The sequence below is a fragment of the Oncorhynchus tshawytscha genome, linkage group LG02 (genome assembly GCF_018296145.1).
Source record: "Oncorhynchus tshawytscha isolate Ot180627B linkage group LG02, Otsh_v2.0, whole genome shotgun sequence".
Lineage (NCBI taxonomy): Eukaryota > Metazoa > Chordata > Actinopteri > Salmoniformes > Salmonidae > Oncorhynchus > Oncorhynchus tshawytscha.
In genome coordinates, this window is record NC_056430.1 from 38,469,255 (window position 1) to 38,486,330 (window position 17,076).

Sequence of the window (17,076 nt, forward strand, 5' to 3'; positions counted from 1 at the left end):
CCCATAGAACTCATAAGCCCCTCCGTTGATTATTCCTTACATAATCTTTGGTTATACAGACACACTTCAATGGTAAATCAGCATTGCTCGTGTTGTGTGGAAAAAACCCTTGCTATGTCCTTGTGGTATATTAGCTTGTTTTTTTTAAACGATTGTGGATATTAGCAGTAAAAAAAAGGTGATGCATTGCATTAGGTTTGTAGCAGCAGTTTCAGAGATCCAAAAAAACTTTGCAAAAGGAGGGTTAGATAGTGTGTGAAATAGATTTCTTAAATCAGTACGTTTTGGTCATTTCCCCCGCAAAATCAAAGTGGAAAAGACTAAATAGAAAGACTAACGTTACTATACAAAAATATGGAAAAGGCATCTAATTCAACCTCAGCTGTGACACTTCTCTATGAAAAGCAGGATGTACGATAAAGTGTACCAATCCGTCGCTATGTCCAAAGGTGGCGAATGTGGTGCTCGAATTCAAGGTTTCTGCCGGAGACTCGGAGCCCCAAAATCGCCTGGTCTAATTCTCGGTCAACTGAATAACCTGCAGCAAGCAACCTGCAGCAAGCAACCTGGACCCAAGTCATGGGGAAATTGCAGCCAGGTGTCAGCGTAAAGGTGAGGAAATAAAAAAGCAGGGCTGCACGCGCTGAACTGAGCGGCGCTGGAGTTCTCCGACAAGCACTCACCAAAGCTTGCTGGCTAACCTGTATCAGTAACTTTTTTTCTACCTAGTAATTATACTATGACAATGCTTACTTTTACGCTAATAGTTCAATGGTTAGATAGCTCGCAAACTAGCTTAGCTACCACAAATCAAGTCATGCTAGAAAAGTGGGTTTTCACCGACAACGAATTCGGCAGAAGTTCTGCTCCCATTCATTTTCAAGGAGGGCACGCTATGAGAAAATGAGCATTTAGAACCCTGCAAGCAGAGCGGTAGCAAAAGCGGAACTCTGCTCTACTTTATGCAAAATGAATGTAGAGCGTTGGAGAGAAGCATTCTGGTCAAAACCAGTGGAAGCTCCTCAGAGGAAGGGGAGGACCATCCTACTCAGTGAATTGTAATAAAAATTGTGAAACATTTAAAAAGTTATCATTTTTAGATGTAACTATAATAAATTAATGTCTCCAAATAACTGATTAAAACACTGTTTTGCAATGGTCTACAGTAACCTCAACAGCACCATCTAGGGTAGCACCATGGTATAAACAGGAGGACAGCTATTTTCTGTCCTCTGGGTACATTGACTTCAATACAAAACCTAGGAGGCTCATGGTTCTCACCCCCTTCCATAGACTTACACAGTAATTATGACCACTTCCGGAAAGACGCCCTCCAACCTATCAGAGCTCTTGCACTAACATCTTGTCCACCCAATCAAATGATCAGAGAATAAATCTAGTACTGAAAGCATAACCATGGGGCGGCAGGGTAGCCTAGTGGTTAGAGAGTTGGACTAGTAACTGAAAGGTTGCAAGTTTAAATCCCTGAGCTGACAAGGTACACATCGGTTGTTCTGCCCCTGAACAGGCAGTTAACCCACTGTTCCTAGCCCGTCATTGAAAATAAGAATTTGTTCTTAACTGACTTGCCTAGTTAAATAAAGGTTAAAAAAAAAAAAAATAAATAAAAAGCTACAACCAACTAGCACTGCAGTGCATAAAGACTTTTTTTTTTTAATTAAGGAGATGCAGCAGAGTGATGGAGCTAGCTATATGTCGTAAATATTTTCTTAGTTTACCTTTCACTTACTTAGCTCATTTAGAGTCAGGTTGTTGAGTAGGCTTTTTTTCTTCTTTTTAACTAGCTGGCTATCTATCCAACACTGCAACTCTTCCTAGTCAAGGTAAGCTTTCGGTTTTATAAATCTATTGCCACCGGGACAACTGCTAAACTGCTTGCTGTACTGTGTGATTGCATACATGGATTGGATTGTGGGTTTACTAACGTGTTAGTTCTAGTTTGTTGACAACGTTAATATGTTGACAATGATGTAGGCTGTGTAGCGGTTATGGTATGAAGGTTAGGCTTGGAGAGTTTTTTGCGCCTGGTCACAAACCGCTCGTGTTGTGCACTGAAGTCCACAAGCGAAGGGAAAAGCTAAAAGGCGGAGAGTGCGTAGATGCAAGAAGGAATTTATACAACAAGCAAAGTGATGAAGCTGTATATGGCTGCTATGAAAGTGAGCTGTGTGTGCGGGGATCAGGGGTGTATTCATTCCGCTGTTTCTATTGCCAAACTATTCTTAAATGGAAGCAAACAGAATGAAATTATTGCAGTCCAGATAAGCTAGATGCAGGTAAGAGTGTGCAAGGTGGTATTGAATGTATCACTGTCTGTCACCTTTATTCCTCCAATTTGTCTCTTGACCTGTACACCTACGTTATAAACTTTAATTTGTAGGATAGGTTGTAGCAACCTCGTGATGTTTATAGGGCAAATTCGGGTAGCCTATCATGTAGTAGCCTAAATCTTGTCGATGGTACATTGAACTGGGTGAATGGAATATGAATGACAGTCATCCAATATTTGTTGTAAGGCCTAATAGAAATAAGGCCATGCTCATGAAAAAAATGTTTATCTCACCTGCCGCCACTGGTCAAAACCACTGTTCGTTTGTAACATGCCATCTGTATTCTCCAACCAACCATATTGACTAATTCCTTGATCCCTGACAAAAGAAATTGGCCACTATTCTTATTTTTTTTTTAAATGTAATATTCAACTTTTCCCCCATTTTACTAGAGGAAGCCGGCCTGAGGGAAAGTCAGTCTTGCTGTATTAGCTAGCTAACATGTTCCAACCTTCTCAACATGTTCATGTGCCAAGTCGCAAGGCTCTGCACATTTACATATAAACATTCTAAATGTCCCTTGTTTGTCACGAATATTGAATACAATACTATTTAAACATACTCTGCCGATTGTCCGTGGTGCTGGTCCCTCAGTTGGTCAATTTTTGACAAACTATCCACAGGAAAGTAACGTTATTATTAAACCGACTTCAAAACACAGGTCTATGTGTGTGGCAATCAAGATTAGTGATGTTCAGTTTGTGAACAATTTGTTAATTTACAACTCTTTTTACTGACTTGATTCATTTTTCTGAGTGACTTCACAATTGCTGGCTGCAATTGTTTTTCTTTTGTTCATCACCGAAGGTACGTGCACAAGACGGACACACGTGAACCATGTATACTGCAGGTGTTTATATGGTTTTACATGTGTGCCAGATGATAGAAATGTTAACTTCAGTACCGATGCTTTAAAAGGTTGGTTAAACAATACTTTCCTGTGGATATTGTATCTCAAATTTCAAGCAACTGAAGGACCAACAGTGCAGAGTAAGTTAAAATAATTGTATTCAACATTCTGGCTTGTAGAAAATCTGAGAGGAACAAACACTATCATGTTCCAGATGGTGTATTTAGATATTCACCACCTGGACCCCAGGCAACGACTAACCTAGCTACTCCTCGTGACATGAATTAATATTTGGTCCAACCAGCTGACTTTGGAGTCTAGCTCTAACTAACAACTTATTTTAAACCAAATATACTCTATTTGACTGGGTATGTCTTTTTGTCTTCAGGAGATTAAGGCAGTGGGGACAGAACTGGGCGTTACTCCTGTCATAATTCGTGGAGAGGAACTGAAACAGAAAGGATTTGGAGGTACTGTATCAGGAGAAGGCTTGTAGCCTAGTGGTTAGAGCATTGGACTAGTAACTGAAAGGTTGCAAGTTCAAATCCCTGAGCTGACAAGGTACAAAATCACTGACAAAATCACTCACAAAAGCACTGTTCCTAGGCTGTCATTGAAAATAATAATTTGTTCTTAACTGACTTGCCTAGTAAAATAAAAGTAAAATAATGGCCATGCATCCAAAGCCTTGGCTATGTGTTATGCTTCCATTTGAAGCCATTTTAGCTATGGATTGGAACTCCAATCTGTTGGGTTCTTTGCTTGCAATCACACAGACTAATGTGTGGGCCAGTTATAAAAGCCTTTTCCAAACTGGCTGTACTCTTGTGAAGTGTTTAAACAACAACATAAATATGTACTGTATGTATCAGGCCACGTGTGGACCACATGCTTTCTTCCACTTCCCTTATGGAGTTTTCTTGGTACATTGCCATGAAAAAGTATTTGCATAATGGGACCCTTGTCATCCAAAAAGTTGGCTCATGTTTTCCAAAAAGCACCTGGATGATCATCAAGACTCTTGGAAGAATTTCCTATGAGAATATAATTGAAAAGTATCACTTTTTGGATGACATGGGTTCCATTATTTTTGGTGAAAACCAAACACTACATTCCACAGTAAGAACCTCATACCAACGGTCAGCGTGGTGGTAGTGTGATGGTTTGGGGATTTTTTATTTATTTTATTTCACCTTTATTTAACCAGGTAGGCTAGTTGAGAACAAGTTCTCATTTGCAACTGCAACCTGGCCAAGATAAAGCGTAGTAATTTGACACATACAACAACACAGAGTTACACATGGAATAAACAAAACATACAGTCAATAATACAGTAGAACAAAAGAAAACAAAAAGTCTATATACAGTGAGTGCAAATGAGGTAAGTTAAGGAAATAAATAGGCCATGGTGGCGAAGTAATTACAATATAGCAATTAAACACTGGAATGGTAGATCGGCAGAAGATGAATGTGCAGGTAGAGATACTGGGGTGCAGAGGAGCAAAATAAATAAATACCAGTATGGAGATGAGGTAGGTAGATAGATAGATGGGCTGTTTACAGATGGGCTATGTACAGGTGCAGTGATCTTTAAGCTGCTCTGACAGCTGGTGCTTAAAGCTAGTGAGGGAGATGTGAGTCTCCAGCTTCAGAGATTTTTGCAATTCATTCCAGTCATGGGCAGCAGAGAACTGGAAGGAAAGACGACCAAAGGAGGAATTGGCTTTGGGGGTGACCAGTGAGATATACCTGCTGGAGCGCGTGCTACGAGTGGGTGCTGCTATGATGACCAGTGAGCTGAGGTAAGGCGGGGCTTTACCTAGCAGAGACTTGTAGATAACCTGTAGCCAGTGGATTTGGCGACGAGTATGAAGCGAGGGCCAACCAACGAGAACGTACAGGTCATAATGGTGGGTAGTGTATGGGGCTTTGGTGACAAAACAGATGGCACTGTGATAGACTGCATCCAGTTTGTTGAGTAGAGTGTTGGAGGCTATTTTATAGATGACATCACCGAAGTCGAGGATCGGTAGAAGGGTATGTTTGGCAGCATGAGTGAAGGATGCTTTGTTGCGATATAGGAAGCGGATTCTAGATTTAATTTTGGATTGGAGATGCTTAAATGTGAGTCTGGAAGGAGAGTTTACAGTCTAACCAGATACCCAGGTATTTGTAGTTGTCCACGTATTCTAAGTCAGAGCCGTCCAGAGTAGTGATGCTGGACAGGCGAGCAGGTGCAGGCAGTGATCGATTGAATAGCATGCATTTAGTTTTACTTGCATTTAAGAGCAGTTGGAGGCCACGGAAGGAGAGTTGTATGGCATTGAAGCTCGTCTGGAGGTTAGTTAACACAGTGTCCAAGGAGGGGCCAGAAGTATACAGAATGGTGTCGTCTGCGTAGAGGTGGATCAGAGAATCACCAGCAGCAAGAGCAACATCATTGATGTATACAGAAAGTAGTGGAGAGGGTAGCAAGTTTTAGAGAGTCGGCCCGAGAATTGAAGCCTGTGGCACACCCATAGAGACTGTCAGAGGTCCGGACAACAGTCCCTCCGATTTGACACACTGAACTCTATCAGAGAAGTAGTTGGTAAACCAGGCGAGGCAATCATTTGAAAAACCAAGGCTGTCGAGTCTGCCAATAAGAATGTTGTGATTGACAGAGTTGAAAGCCTTGGCCAGGTTGATGAATACGGCTGCACAGTAATGTCTCTTATCGATGGCGGTTATGATGTCATTTAGAACCTTGAGCGTGGCTGAGGTGCACCCATGACCAGCTCTGAAACCAGATTGCAATGCGGAGAAGGTATGGTGGGATTCGAAATGGTCAGTAATCTGTTTGTTAACTTGGCTTTCAAAGACCTTAGAAAGACAGGGTAGGATAGATATACAGTGCCTTGCGAAAGTATTCGGCCCCCTTGAACTTTGCGACCTTTTGCCACATTTCAGGCTTCAAACATAAAGATATAAAACTGTATTTTTTTGTGAAGAATCAACAACAAGTGGGACACAATCATGAAGTGGAACGACATTTATTGGATATTTCAAACTTTTTGAACAAATCCAAAACTGAAAAATTGGGCGTGCAAAATTATTCAGCCCCTTTACTTTCAGTGCTGCAAACTCTCTCCAGAAGTTCAGTGAGGATCTCTGAATGATCCAATGTTGACCTAAATGACTAATGATGATAAATACAATCCACCTGTGTGTAATCAAGTCTCCGTATAAATGCACCTGCACTGTGATAGTCTCAGAGGTCCGTTAAAAGCGCAGAGAGCATCATGAAGAACAAGGAACACACCAGGCAGGTCCGAGATACTGTTGTGAAGAAGTTTAAAGCCGGATTTGGATACAAAAAGATTTCCCAAGCTTTAAACATCCCAAGGAGCACTGTGCAAGCGATAATATTGAAATGGAAGGAGTATCAGACCACTGCAAATCTACCAAGACCTGGCCGTCCCTCTAAACTTTCAGCTCATCTAAGGAGAAGACTGATCAGAGATGCAGCCAAGAGGCCCATGATCACTCTGGATGAACTGCAGAGATCAGCTGAGGTGGGAGACTCTGTCCATAGGACAACAATCAGTCGTATATTGCACAAATCTGGCCTTTATGGAAGAGTGGCAAGAAGAAAGCCATTTCTTAAAGATATCCATAAAAAGTGTTGTTTAAAGTTTGCCACAAGCCACTTGGGAGACACACCAAACATGTGGAAGAAGGTGCTCTGGTCAGATGAAACCAAAATTGAACTTTTTGGCAACAATGCAAAACATTATGTTTGGCGTAAAAGCAACACAGCTCATCACCCTGAACACAACATCCCCACTGTCAAACATGGTGGTGGCAGCATCATGGTTTGGGCCTGCTTTTCTTCAGCAGGGACAGGGAAGATGGTTAAAATTGATGGGAAGATGGATGGAGCCAAATACAGGACCATTCTGGAAGAAAACCTGATGGAGTCTGCAAAAGACTACCTGAGACTGGGACGGAGATTTGTCTTCCAACAAGACAATGATCCAAAACATAAAGCAAAATCTACAATGGAATGGTTCAAAAATAAACATATCCAGGTGTTAGAATGGCCAAGTCAAAGTCCAGACCTGAATCCAATCGAGAATCTGTGGAAAGAACTGAAAACTGCTGTTCACAAATGCTCTCCATCCAACCTCACTGAGCTCGAGCTGTTTTGCAAGGAGGCATGGGAAAAATTCAGTCTCTCGATGTGCAAAACTGATAGAGACATACCCCAAGCGACTTACAGCTGTAATCGGAGCAAAAGGTGGCGCTACAAAGTATTAACTTAAGAGGGCTGAATAATTTTGCACGCCCAATTTTTCAGTTTTTGATTTGTTAAAAAAGTTTGAAATATCCAAAAAATGTCGTTCCACTTCATGATTGTGTCCCACTTGTTGTTGATTCTTCACAAAAAAATACAGTTTTATATCTTTATGTTTGAAGCCTGAAATGTGGCAAAAGGTCGCAAAGTTCAAGGGGGCCGAATACTTTCACAAGGCACTGTAGGTCTGTAGCAGTTTGGGTCTAGAGTATCACCCCCTTTGAAGAGGGGGATGACCGCGGCAGCTTCCCAATCTTTGGGAATCTCAGACGATACGAAAGAGAGGTTGAACAGGCTAGTAATAGGGGTTGCAACAATTTCGGGAGATAATTTTAGAAAGAGAGGGTCCAGATAGTCTAGCCCGGCTGATTTGTCGGGGTCCAGATTTTGCAGCTCTTTCAGAACATCAGCTATCTGGATTTGGGTAAAGGAGAAATGGTGGGGGCTTTGGCGGGTTGCTGTGGAGGGTGCCGGGCAGTTGACCGGGGTAGGGGTAGCCAAGTGGAAAGCATGGCCAGCCTTAGAGAAATGCTTATTGAAATTCTCAATTATAGTGGAATTATTTGCATTATTTGCATTATTTTCTGCCTCTGGACCTCGGCGACTTGCCTTCATAGAAGGAACTGTGATTTCTGCTCTGTATCAGAATTCTACAGGAGAATGTCAGGCCATCCATCTGCGAGCTGAAGCACAGCTGGGTCATGCAGCAAGACAATGATCCAAAACACACAATCAAGTCTACATCAATCAAATTTTGACCTTATCACAATTTTTTTTTTCACCTTTATTTAACCAGGTAGGCTAGTTGAGAACAAGTTCTCATTTACAACTGCGACCTGGCCAAGATAAAGCATAGCAGTGTGAACAGACAACACAGAGTTACACATGGAGTAAACAATAAACAAGTCAATAACACAGTAGGAAAAAAAAGGAGTCTATAAACATTGTGTGCAAAAAGCATGAGGGGTAGGCTAATAATTACAATTTAGCAGATTAACACTGGAGTGATAAATGATTCGATGGTCATGTGCAGGTAGAGATACTGGTGTGCAAAAGAGCAGAAAAGTACATAAATAAAAACAGTATGGGGATGAGGTTGGTAAATTGGGTGGGCTATTTACCGATGGACTATGTACAGCTGCAGCGATTTTTGAGACGTTTTGAGACGTTGTGGCAGGACTTGGAACGAGCAATTCATGCTTGAAAATCCACAAATGCCACTGAGTTAAAGCAATTTTGCATGTAAGAGTGGACCAAAATTCCTCCACAGTGACGTGAGAGACTGATCAACAACTACGGGAAGTGTTTGGTTGGAGTCATTGCAGCTAAAGGTGGTACAACCAGTTATTTAGTGTAAGGGGGCAATTTCTTTTTCACACAGGGGCATTGTGTGTTGCATAATTTAGTTTATTAAATTAAGTATGTAATTGTTGTGTTATTTGTTCACTCAGGTTCCCTTTATCTAATATAGGTTTGGGTTGAAAAAAAAAATATGCAAAAGTAGAGCAAATTAGAAAGGGGGCATACGGCTCTGTATGTTTGTTTGGTGGTTCTCCTCTCCGTTTTGTCTTTGAATATACAACGTTTCTATTCAGCTTTGTTACTTTCTCAACAAAACAAGCTGATTTAATGGGACCCAAGAGATTTTGGCAAAAAGGAATGTCAAATTAAATGAGTTTTTCCACATTGAAACAAAGTGTGTATTCTGGTTTATGAGTTGTCATGATACACATACACTCATCATGGTTCTCTGACTGATAACACAATATTCGTTTCTGTGATCATCAACTCAATCACTTTGGATTGTTTGGGCCTTCAGAGATCTATGGAGTGGGCAAGGCAGTGGTGAACCCTCCTGCCCTGGCAGTCCTGAGTCACAAACCAGATGGTGCCACCCAGACTATTGCATGGGTGGGCAAGGGCATCGTGTATGACACTGGAGGTCTCCGCATCAAGGGAAAGGTATAAAGGTATGCTTATTGCTGGTCAGTTGGGTTTGCATCCCAAATAGCACCATATTCCCTGTAGTGCACTACTTTTGAACAGAGCCCTATGGGTAAAGGGAATTAGAGTGCCATTTGGAATGGGTCATTAATGTGATTATTTTGTCCAATTCAATGGATGTTAGGGAGTTTCCAGCCAAATAAGTATTAAATTACAATGTTGTAAAGGTTGAATGTACTTTTCTTTTGCATCAAGACCAACATGCCTGGGATGAAAGAGACTGTTGTGAGGCAGCAGCCATTTTAGGAGCTTTCAAAGCTACTGTCAATCAGGTGAGGCCTACTGTACCTACTACCCCTGCTTACTCTTTCAAGTCAAGTTCTTATTTGAAACATAAGGTCCTGTTAGGAGACACCCTATTGGAACATGCACTGAAAGTTTGGTTAGAGCTGTTGAAATGTGTCTTTATTTCAGGGCTTCAAGGACAATCTCCATGCCGTATTCTGCCTGGCGGAGAATGCAGTCGGACCCACTGCCACACGGCCAGATGACATCCACACGCTCTACTCTGGAAAGAGTAGCCATTGGGGGAGCATGTAAACCGGTTAGGCAAGGTAATGGGAACCGGGCTAATATGATTGCAACCTGATGGAGGTAAGTAGAGTTTTTCCTTCTGATGGGCTTTTGTGTGGGAAAGAAACAATTAGCTGGCATTTGAGCAATGATTCATTATTGGCTTACATTTAGTTTGTTGTTTGGTTAATTTATGGTTTCAATAGCCTATTGTTCTTTTTGCTGCCTTTCTGATTGAGGAATTTATGGCCTGAAATACATTTTTTCCCCCCTCTTGTTTTGCTAACTTTCTCACAGAGGACAGTGGAGATCAACAACACTGATGCTGAAGGTAGGCTAGTGCTCTCTGATGGTGTGGTGTATGCCAGCAAGGACCTCTCTGCTGACATCATCCTGGATATGGCCACTCTGACAGGGGCACAGGTGTGTGACGGGTGGCCTCTAGAGCCACAACAGTGCAGCTTTGGCAACAACACTCGCCTACATTACTTTGATGCCCCACACTTCTTTAATCACTTATTGTCATTTTGCAGCAAGAGGGATATCATTTTGCAATTATATAATATATTTAGGCCTCTAATATTTGATGTATTTGTATTTCTATAAGACTTAGTCCAAAAAATGTTCGGAAGTGATGGTTTGGGTAATAAATGTTAGCCCAAGAAAGTCAAGTCATCACATGTACATTGTTGAAACACTCATAAAAGCCAGTTGGGACTGTTTTACATTCACGGAACTTCAATCAGAGCAAAGGTTAACAGGGCTTGTGACAGACATAATACCTAGGAATGAAAAAGTTTTACTTTCCATTGATCTTTGCACTCACTGACATTTATCTTTAGCCCAAGACAAACTCCCCACATTCTCTGAGGAACTCAAAACAACTTATCAAGGGTGTCTCACACAAGTGGATGGTGTTAATCACACAAAATTGTTAGGCCTACAAAAACAGATTTTCCTTAGAACAGTCATTTTCTAACTCAAAACACACCTCGTGCTGGTGATGACAACACCACATCCTGTGGTAACCCTCATGATGTGCTGATTTGGCTCATTCTGAAAACACCACATGATGCACCATATTAGACTTTTTTGTGCTAGCTAGTGAAGTAGCTAATTGCAAGTGAAACATTTGTCGCTGATCAGCACAAAATTGGGGCTGATTTTTGTTGCCGACCAGAAAAGGTTTAAATCTATACGGAATATAAATGAAACATGCAACAATTTCTAAGATTTTACTGAGTTACAGTTCTTGTAAGGACATCGGTCAATTGAAATAAATTCATTAGGCCTTCATCTATGGATTTCACATGACTGGGAATACAGAAATGCATCTGTTGGTCACAGATACCTTTAAAAAAAAGGTTTGGGTGTGGATCAGAAAACCAGTCAGTCTGCTTTGCATAAAGTTTATCAAGCTGTTGATTGTTGAATGTTGTCCCACTCCTCTTCAATGGCTGTGCGAAGTTGCTGGATTTTGGTAGGAACTGGAACACTCTGTCACACATTAATACAGAACATCCCAAACATGCTCAATTGGTCACATGTCTGGTGAGTATGCAGGCCATGGAGGATCTGGAAAATTATCATCTTCTAGGAATTATGTACAGATCCTTACGACATGGGGCATCATGCTGAAACGTGAGGTGATAGCGGCAGATGAATGGCACGACTTTGGGTCTCAGGATCTCGTCACGGTATCTTTAAATTGCCATCGATTCAAAAAGCAATTGTGTTCCTTGTGTTCCTGGATAAGAGTGTCTGCTAAATTACTCAAATGTAAATGGATGTCTTTGCTGTGTCTGTGAAAGGACAGGAAGAACGCCACGAGCTCCTGTGCCGGCCTCTTTATCGGCTCTCACGTGGGTTTTGACTGGCCTGGGGTCTGGGTCCATGTGGACATAGCCTCCCCTGTCCATGCTGTAAGTGACTAGATATTTGAGTTTAGTAGGGGTGATTTCCGAGACACAGATTAAACCTAGTCATGATCTAAAAAGCAGACCCAATGGAGAATCCTCACTGAAAATGCTTTATAGTCCAGCATTAGGCTTAATGTGTCTGGAAACAGCTCCTTAAAGTTTCAATTAATATTTAGAAAGTATAGACTAGACATGCTATATTAAATTCATTTCAGCCCCTCACAGATCTTGACTGACTTGTATAAACAAAGGATCTTCCTATGTATAGCTTATCAATCTAGTGCTTATAGATCGGTGAAGAAATGTGTAGGAGCTAAGGGAATGGGGGCTGGGAGCCCAAATATAGTTGAGTCATGGTGTAACCTGTCCTCTCTCGCTCTTTCCCTGCCTTACACTCCGCAGGGGGAGCGCACAACCGACTTTGGCGTGACTCTGCTCATGGCTCTGTTCAGCCAGGCCTCAGACGACCCCATGCTCAACCTTGTGTCTCCTCTGGGGGCCGCTACCATGAATGCCGCATCCAGGGACCCGATGGAGCACGACTGCAAGTGGAGGAGACTGGTGTAAAACCTCCAAGCAGACACCTCTGGACCCACCCACCTCCACTCTTTACACTGACATACACTGAACACCTAGAAAGCATTTCTAATCCTCAATTTTTATTCGACTCATTCACAATGAAGTGACATTTTTTGGGAAAAAGAGCAGGTGGTTAGAATTTCTCTCAAATTTGTTCATGTTGTATTTAATTGACTGTCTTTAATTTAGTCTCCAAATGGTTCATGAATAATTGGGAGGGATGATGAATATGCAAATGTTTATAGCATGTGGAACACTAAGGTTCTGTCTTCCTTGAATGAATTACCAGAGCATTATCACCATTCTCCAAAATTAACCATAGCTATAATAAAATCAAAATACAGCCTTAAATGGTTAAGTAACTGAATAAGGTATTTGATCCTGTGTGGTAAGTGATGGTTTATTTTTCTGTTTCAATGTCCTTGAGCAAATTAGCTTGTTTAGGTATCAGGCAAACACATACTTTGGTTTTTAGCCATAGCCTAGCCACTGATGGCCAACTTCTCATTCTGGACATTGGGAATAACCCATGTGAATAGTAAAGCTGGATATTTGGAATAGGATATATATATATATATTTTTTTTCACCTTTATTTAACCAGGTAGACCAGTTGAGAACAAGTTCTCATTTACAACTGCGACCTGGCCGAGATAAAGCAAAGCACAGTGACAAAAACAACTCTGCAGAATTGCACATTAACAAACGTATAGCACAATAGGGAAAAAAATTGAAAAATCTGTACACTGTGCAAATGTAGAAGAGTAGGGAGGTAGGCAATAAATAGGCCATAGAGGTGAAATAATTACAATTTTAGCATTACTGATGTGCAAGTAGAGATACTGGGGTGCAAGAGGGTAAGTAATAATATGGGGATGAGGTAGTTGGGAGTGCTATATACAGATGGGCTGTGTACAGGTACAGTGATCTGACAGCTGATGCTTAAAGTTATAGAGGGAGATATAAGACTCCAGCTTCAGTGATTTCTGCAATTAGTTCCAGTCATTGGCAGCAGAGAACTGGAAGGAAAAGTGGCCAAAGGAAGTGTTGGCTTTGGGGATGACCAGTGAAATATACCTGCTGGAGCGGGTGGGTGTTGCTATGGTGAGCAGTGAGCTGAGATAAGGCTTGGCTTTACCTAGCAAAGACTTCTAGATGACCTGGAGCCAGTGGGTTTGGTGACGAGTATGCAGCGAGGGTCAGCTAACGAGAGCATACAGGTTGCAATGGGGGGTAGTATATGGGGCTTTGGTGACAAAACGGATGGCACTGTAATAGACTACATCCAGTTTGTTGGTGGCTATTTTGTAAATGACATCGCAGAAATCGAGAATCGGTAGGATAGTCAGTTTTACGAGGGTATGTTTGGCAGCATGAGTGAAGGAGGCTTTGTTGCGAAATAGGAAGCAGATCCTAGATTTAATTTTTAGATTTGAGATGCTTAATGTGAGTCTGGAAGGAGAGTACAGTCAAACCAGACACATAGGTATTTGTAGTTGTCCACATATTCTAGGTCAGAACCGTCCAGAGTAGTGATGCTAGTTGGGTGGGAGGCTGCCGGCAGTAATCGGTTGAAGAGCATGCACTTAGTTTTACTAGCATTTAAAAGCAGTTGGAGGCCATGGAAGGAATGATGTATGGTGTTTAAGCTCGTTTGGAGGTTTGTTAGCACAGTGTCGAAAGAAGAGCCAGATGTATACAGAAATATACATATATATATATATATATATATGTATACAGAATGGTGTCGTCTGCGTAGAAGTGGATCAGAGAATCACCAGCAGCAAGACATCATTGATATACACAGAGAAAAGGGTCGGCCCCAGAATTAAACCCTGTGGCACCCCCATAGAGACTGCCAGAGGTCCAGACAACAGGCCCTCCGATTTGACACATTGAACTCTATCTGAGAAGTCGTTGGTGAACCAGGCGAGGCAGTCATTTGAGAAGCCAAGGCTATTGAGTCTGCTGATAAGAATGCGGTGATTGACAGAGTCGAAAGCCTTGGTCAGGTCGATGAATACAGCTGCACAGTACTGTCTGTTATTGATGGCGGTTATGATATCGTTTAGGACCTTGAGCGTGGCTGAGGTGCACCCGTGACCAGCTCGGAATCCAGATTGCATAGTGGAGAAGGTACGGTGGGATTCGAAATGGTCATTGATCTGTTTGTTAACTTGGCTTTCGAAGACCTTAGAAAGGCAGGGAAGGATGGATATAGGTCTACAACAGTTCGGGTCTAGAGTGTCTCCCCCTCTGAAGAGGGGGATGACTGCGGCAGCTTTCCGATCTTTGGGGATCTCAGACAATATGAAAGGGAGATTGAATAGGCTAGTAATAGAGGTTGCAACAATTTCGGCTGATCATTTTAGAAAGAGAGGGTCCAGATTGTCTAGCCCAGTTGATTTGTAGGGATCCAGATTTTGCAGCTCTTTCAGAACATCAGATGTCTGGATTTGGGTGAAGGAGAAGCGGGGGGGCCTTGGGCAAGTTGCTGCAGGGGGTTGCTGAAATGTTTGGCAGGGGTAGGAGTAGCCAGGTGGAAAGCATGGCCAGCCGAAGAAGAATGCTTATTGAAATGATCGATTACTGTAGATTTATCTGGTGATAGTGTTTCCTATCCTCAGTGCAGTGGGCAGCTGGGAGGAGGTGCTCTTATTCTCCATGGACTTTAGTGTCCCAAAACCTTTTGGAATTAGTGCTACAGGAAGCAAATTTCTGTTTGATAAAGCCAGCCTTAGCTTTCCTAACTGACTGAGTATATTGGTTCCTCTTCTTCTCTTCTTGACCGCGGACCCATTACGTACGCAGACAATGAGGCAGTGATCGCTGAGATCCTGGTTGAAGACAGCAGAGGTGTATTTAGAGGGCAAGTTGGTCATGATGATATCTAAGAGGGTGCCCATGGTTACGGATTTAGGGTTGTACCTGGTAGGTTCCTTGATAAATTATGTGAGATTGAGGGCATCTAGCTTAGATTATAGGACTGCCGGGGTGTTAAGCATGTCCCAGTTTAGGTCACCTAACAGTACGAACTCTGAAGATAGATGGGGGGCGATCAATTCACATATGTGGTCCAGGGCACAGCTGGGTGCTGAAGGGGGTCTATAACTTTATTAGTCAACATGAGATGGAAATTTGTCTTCTGCTTTTCTTGGAATTAAACATTAAGCAATCTTATATGCTTTGTCATATTCCTTGTATAATTATAACTGCATGGCTACCCTGGCTACCCCTACCCCTGCCAAACATTTCAGCAACCCCCTGGTTGCCTAGCACATTGGTTGTCATCGACTTGACAGATTGCTGTATTGTGTTTAGCTGACATGTAAAACCTATCCAAGTGTTGTAAGATCTGTCAGCAATGCCTAGACACAGGAATGCACCCTATATCATTAAAGTTCTTAAGTAGAAATATTTTAAAGTACTACTTAAGTCGTTTTGGGGGTATCTGTACTTTATTATTTATATTTTTGACAACTTTTACTTCACTACATTAAATATATTAATTTACTTTTTACTTCATACATTTTCCCTGACACCCAAAAGTACTCATTACATTTTGAAGAATGCTTAGTAGGACAGGAAATTGGTCCAATTCACACACTTATCAAGAGAACATCCCTGGTCTTCCCTATTGCCTCTGATCTGGCAGACTCACTAAACACACATGCTTTGTTTGTAAATTATGTCTGAGTGTTGGAGTATGCCCCTGGCTAAAAAACAAGAGAATGGTGCAGTCTGGTTTACTTTATGTAAGGCATTTGAAATGATTTATACTTTTACTTTTTATACTTAAGTATATTTAAAACCAAATACTTATAGACTTTTACTCTACTAGTATTTTACTGGGTTACTTTTACTTGAGTCATTTTCTATTAAAGTATCATGACTTTTACTGAAGTAAGACAATTGGGTACTTTTTCCACCACGGATCATTTGCATGGAGCAACACTTGAATGCCACGGGTTATTATTATTTATTTAACCTTTATTTAACTAGGCAAGTCAGTTAAGAACAAAGTCTTATTTACAATGACGGCCTACACCCGCAAACCCTAACCTGGACGACGCTGGGCCAATTGTGTGCCAGTTGTGATACAGCCTGGAATCGGACCAGGGTCTGTTGTGACACCTCTAGCACTGAGATGCAGTGCCTTAGATCGCAGGCCACATTGATGCAGGCAAGCCTGTAAAATTGTTAACATTGTATCAATAACTCTCTTGAATTAAACTTGCAATGAAACATGCAAGCCTGTAAAATGGAAATGTCATATTTTGGCAAGCCTCAAATTGTAGCATACCAATGCATCACTTTCTGGATGTTGCAAGTGCAGGTTCTGCCCATGTTATGCCCATTCGGGAATATTACCCCCCCACCCAAAATGTAACTTTTTGAAAGGATTATGATTAAAGCCAAGGGCAATGTTTGGTTGGTTAATTAATTAGAAGGTGCAATGTTTGTAAAACAAAATCAATTCAGCTGTTCCTATGTGTGTAGTGTACTTGTAATGAGTCACTAATCAC

At 41.6% G+C, this 17,076-nt stretch overlaps 2 protein-coding genes across 2 annotated transcripts; both read left to right on the plus strand.

Annotated features, from left to right (window-relative positions):
* The first annotated feature begins 169 nt into the window (after positions 1-169).
* On the plus strand, positions 170-10,007 carry LOC112262067 (probable aminopeptidase NPEPL1). Its single transcript, XM_042298187.1, has 6 exons — positions 170-612; positions 1,806-1,844; positions 3,590-3,671; positions 9,357-9,507; positions 9,737-9,813; positions 9,956-10,007. Exons 1-4 carry the CDS (start codon positions 580-582, stop codon positions 9,503-9,505), a joined length of 303 nt encoding a protein of 100 aa, XP_042154121.1. The 5' UTR covers positions 170-579; the 3' UTR covers positions 9,506-9,507; positions 9,737-9,813; positions 9,956-10,007.
* Positions 10,008-10,129: 122 nt separating this feature from the next.
* LOC112262783 (probable aminopeptidase NPEPL1) lies at positions 10,130-13,344 on the plus strand. Its single transcript, XM_042305201.1, has 4 exons — positions 10,130-10,135; positions 10,352-10,477; positions 11,863-11,976; positions 12,376-13,344. Exons 1-4 carry the CDS (start codon positions 10,130-10,132, stop codon positions 12,538-12,540), a joined length of 411 nt encoding a protein of 136 aa, XP_042161135.1. The 3' UTR covers positions 12,541-13,344.
* The last annotated feature ends 3,732 nt before the right edge of the window (positions 13,345-17,076 follow it).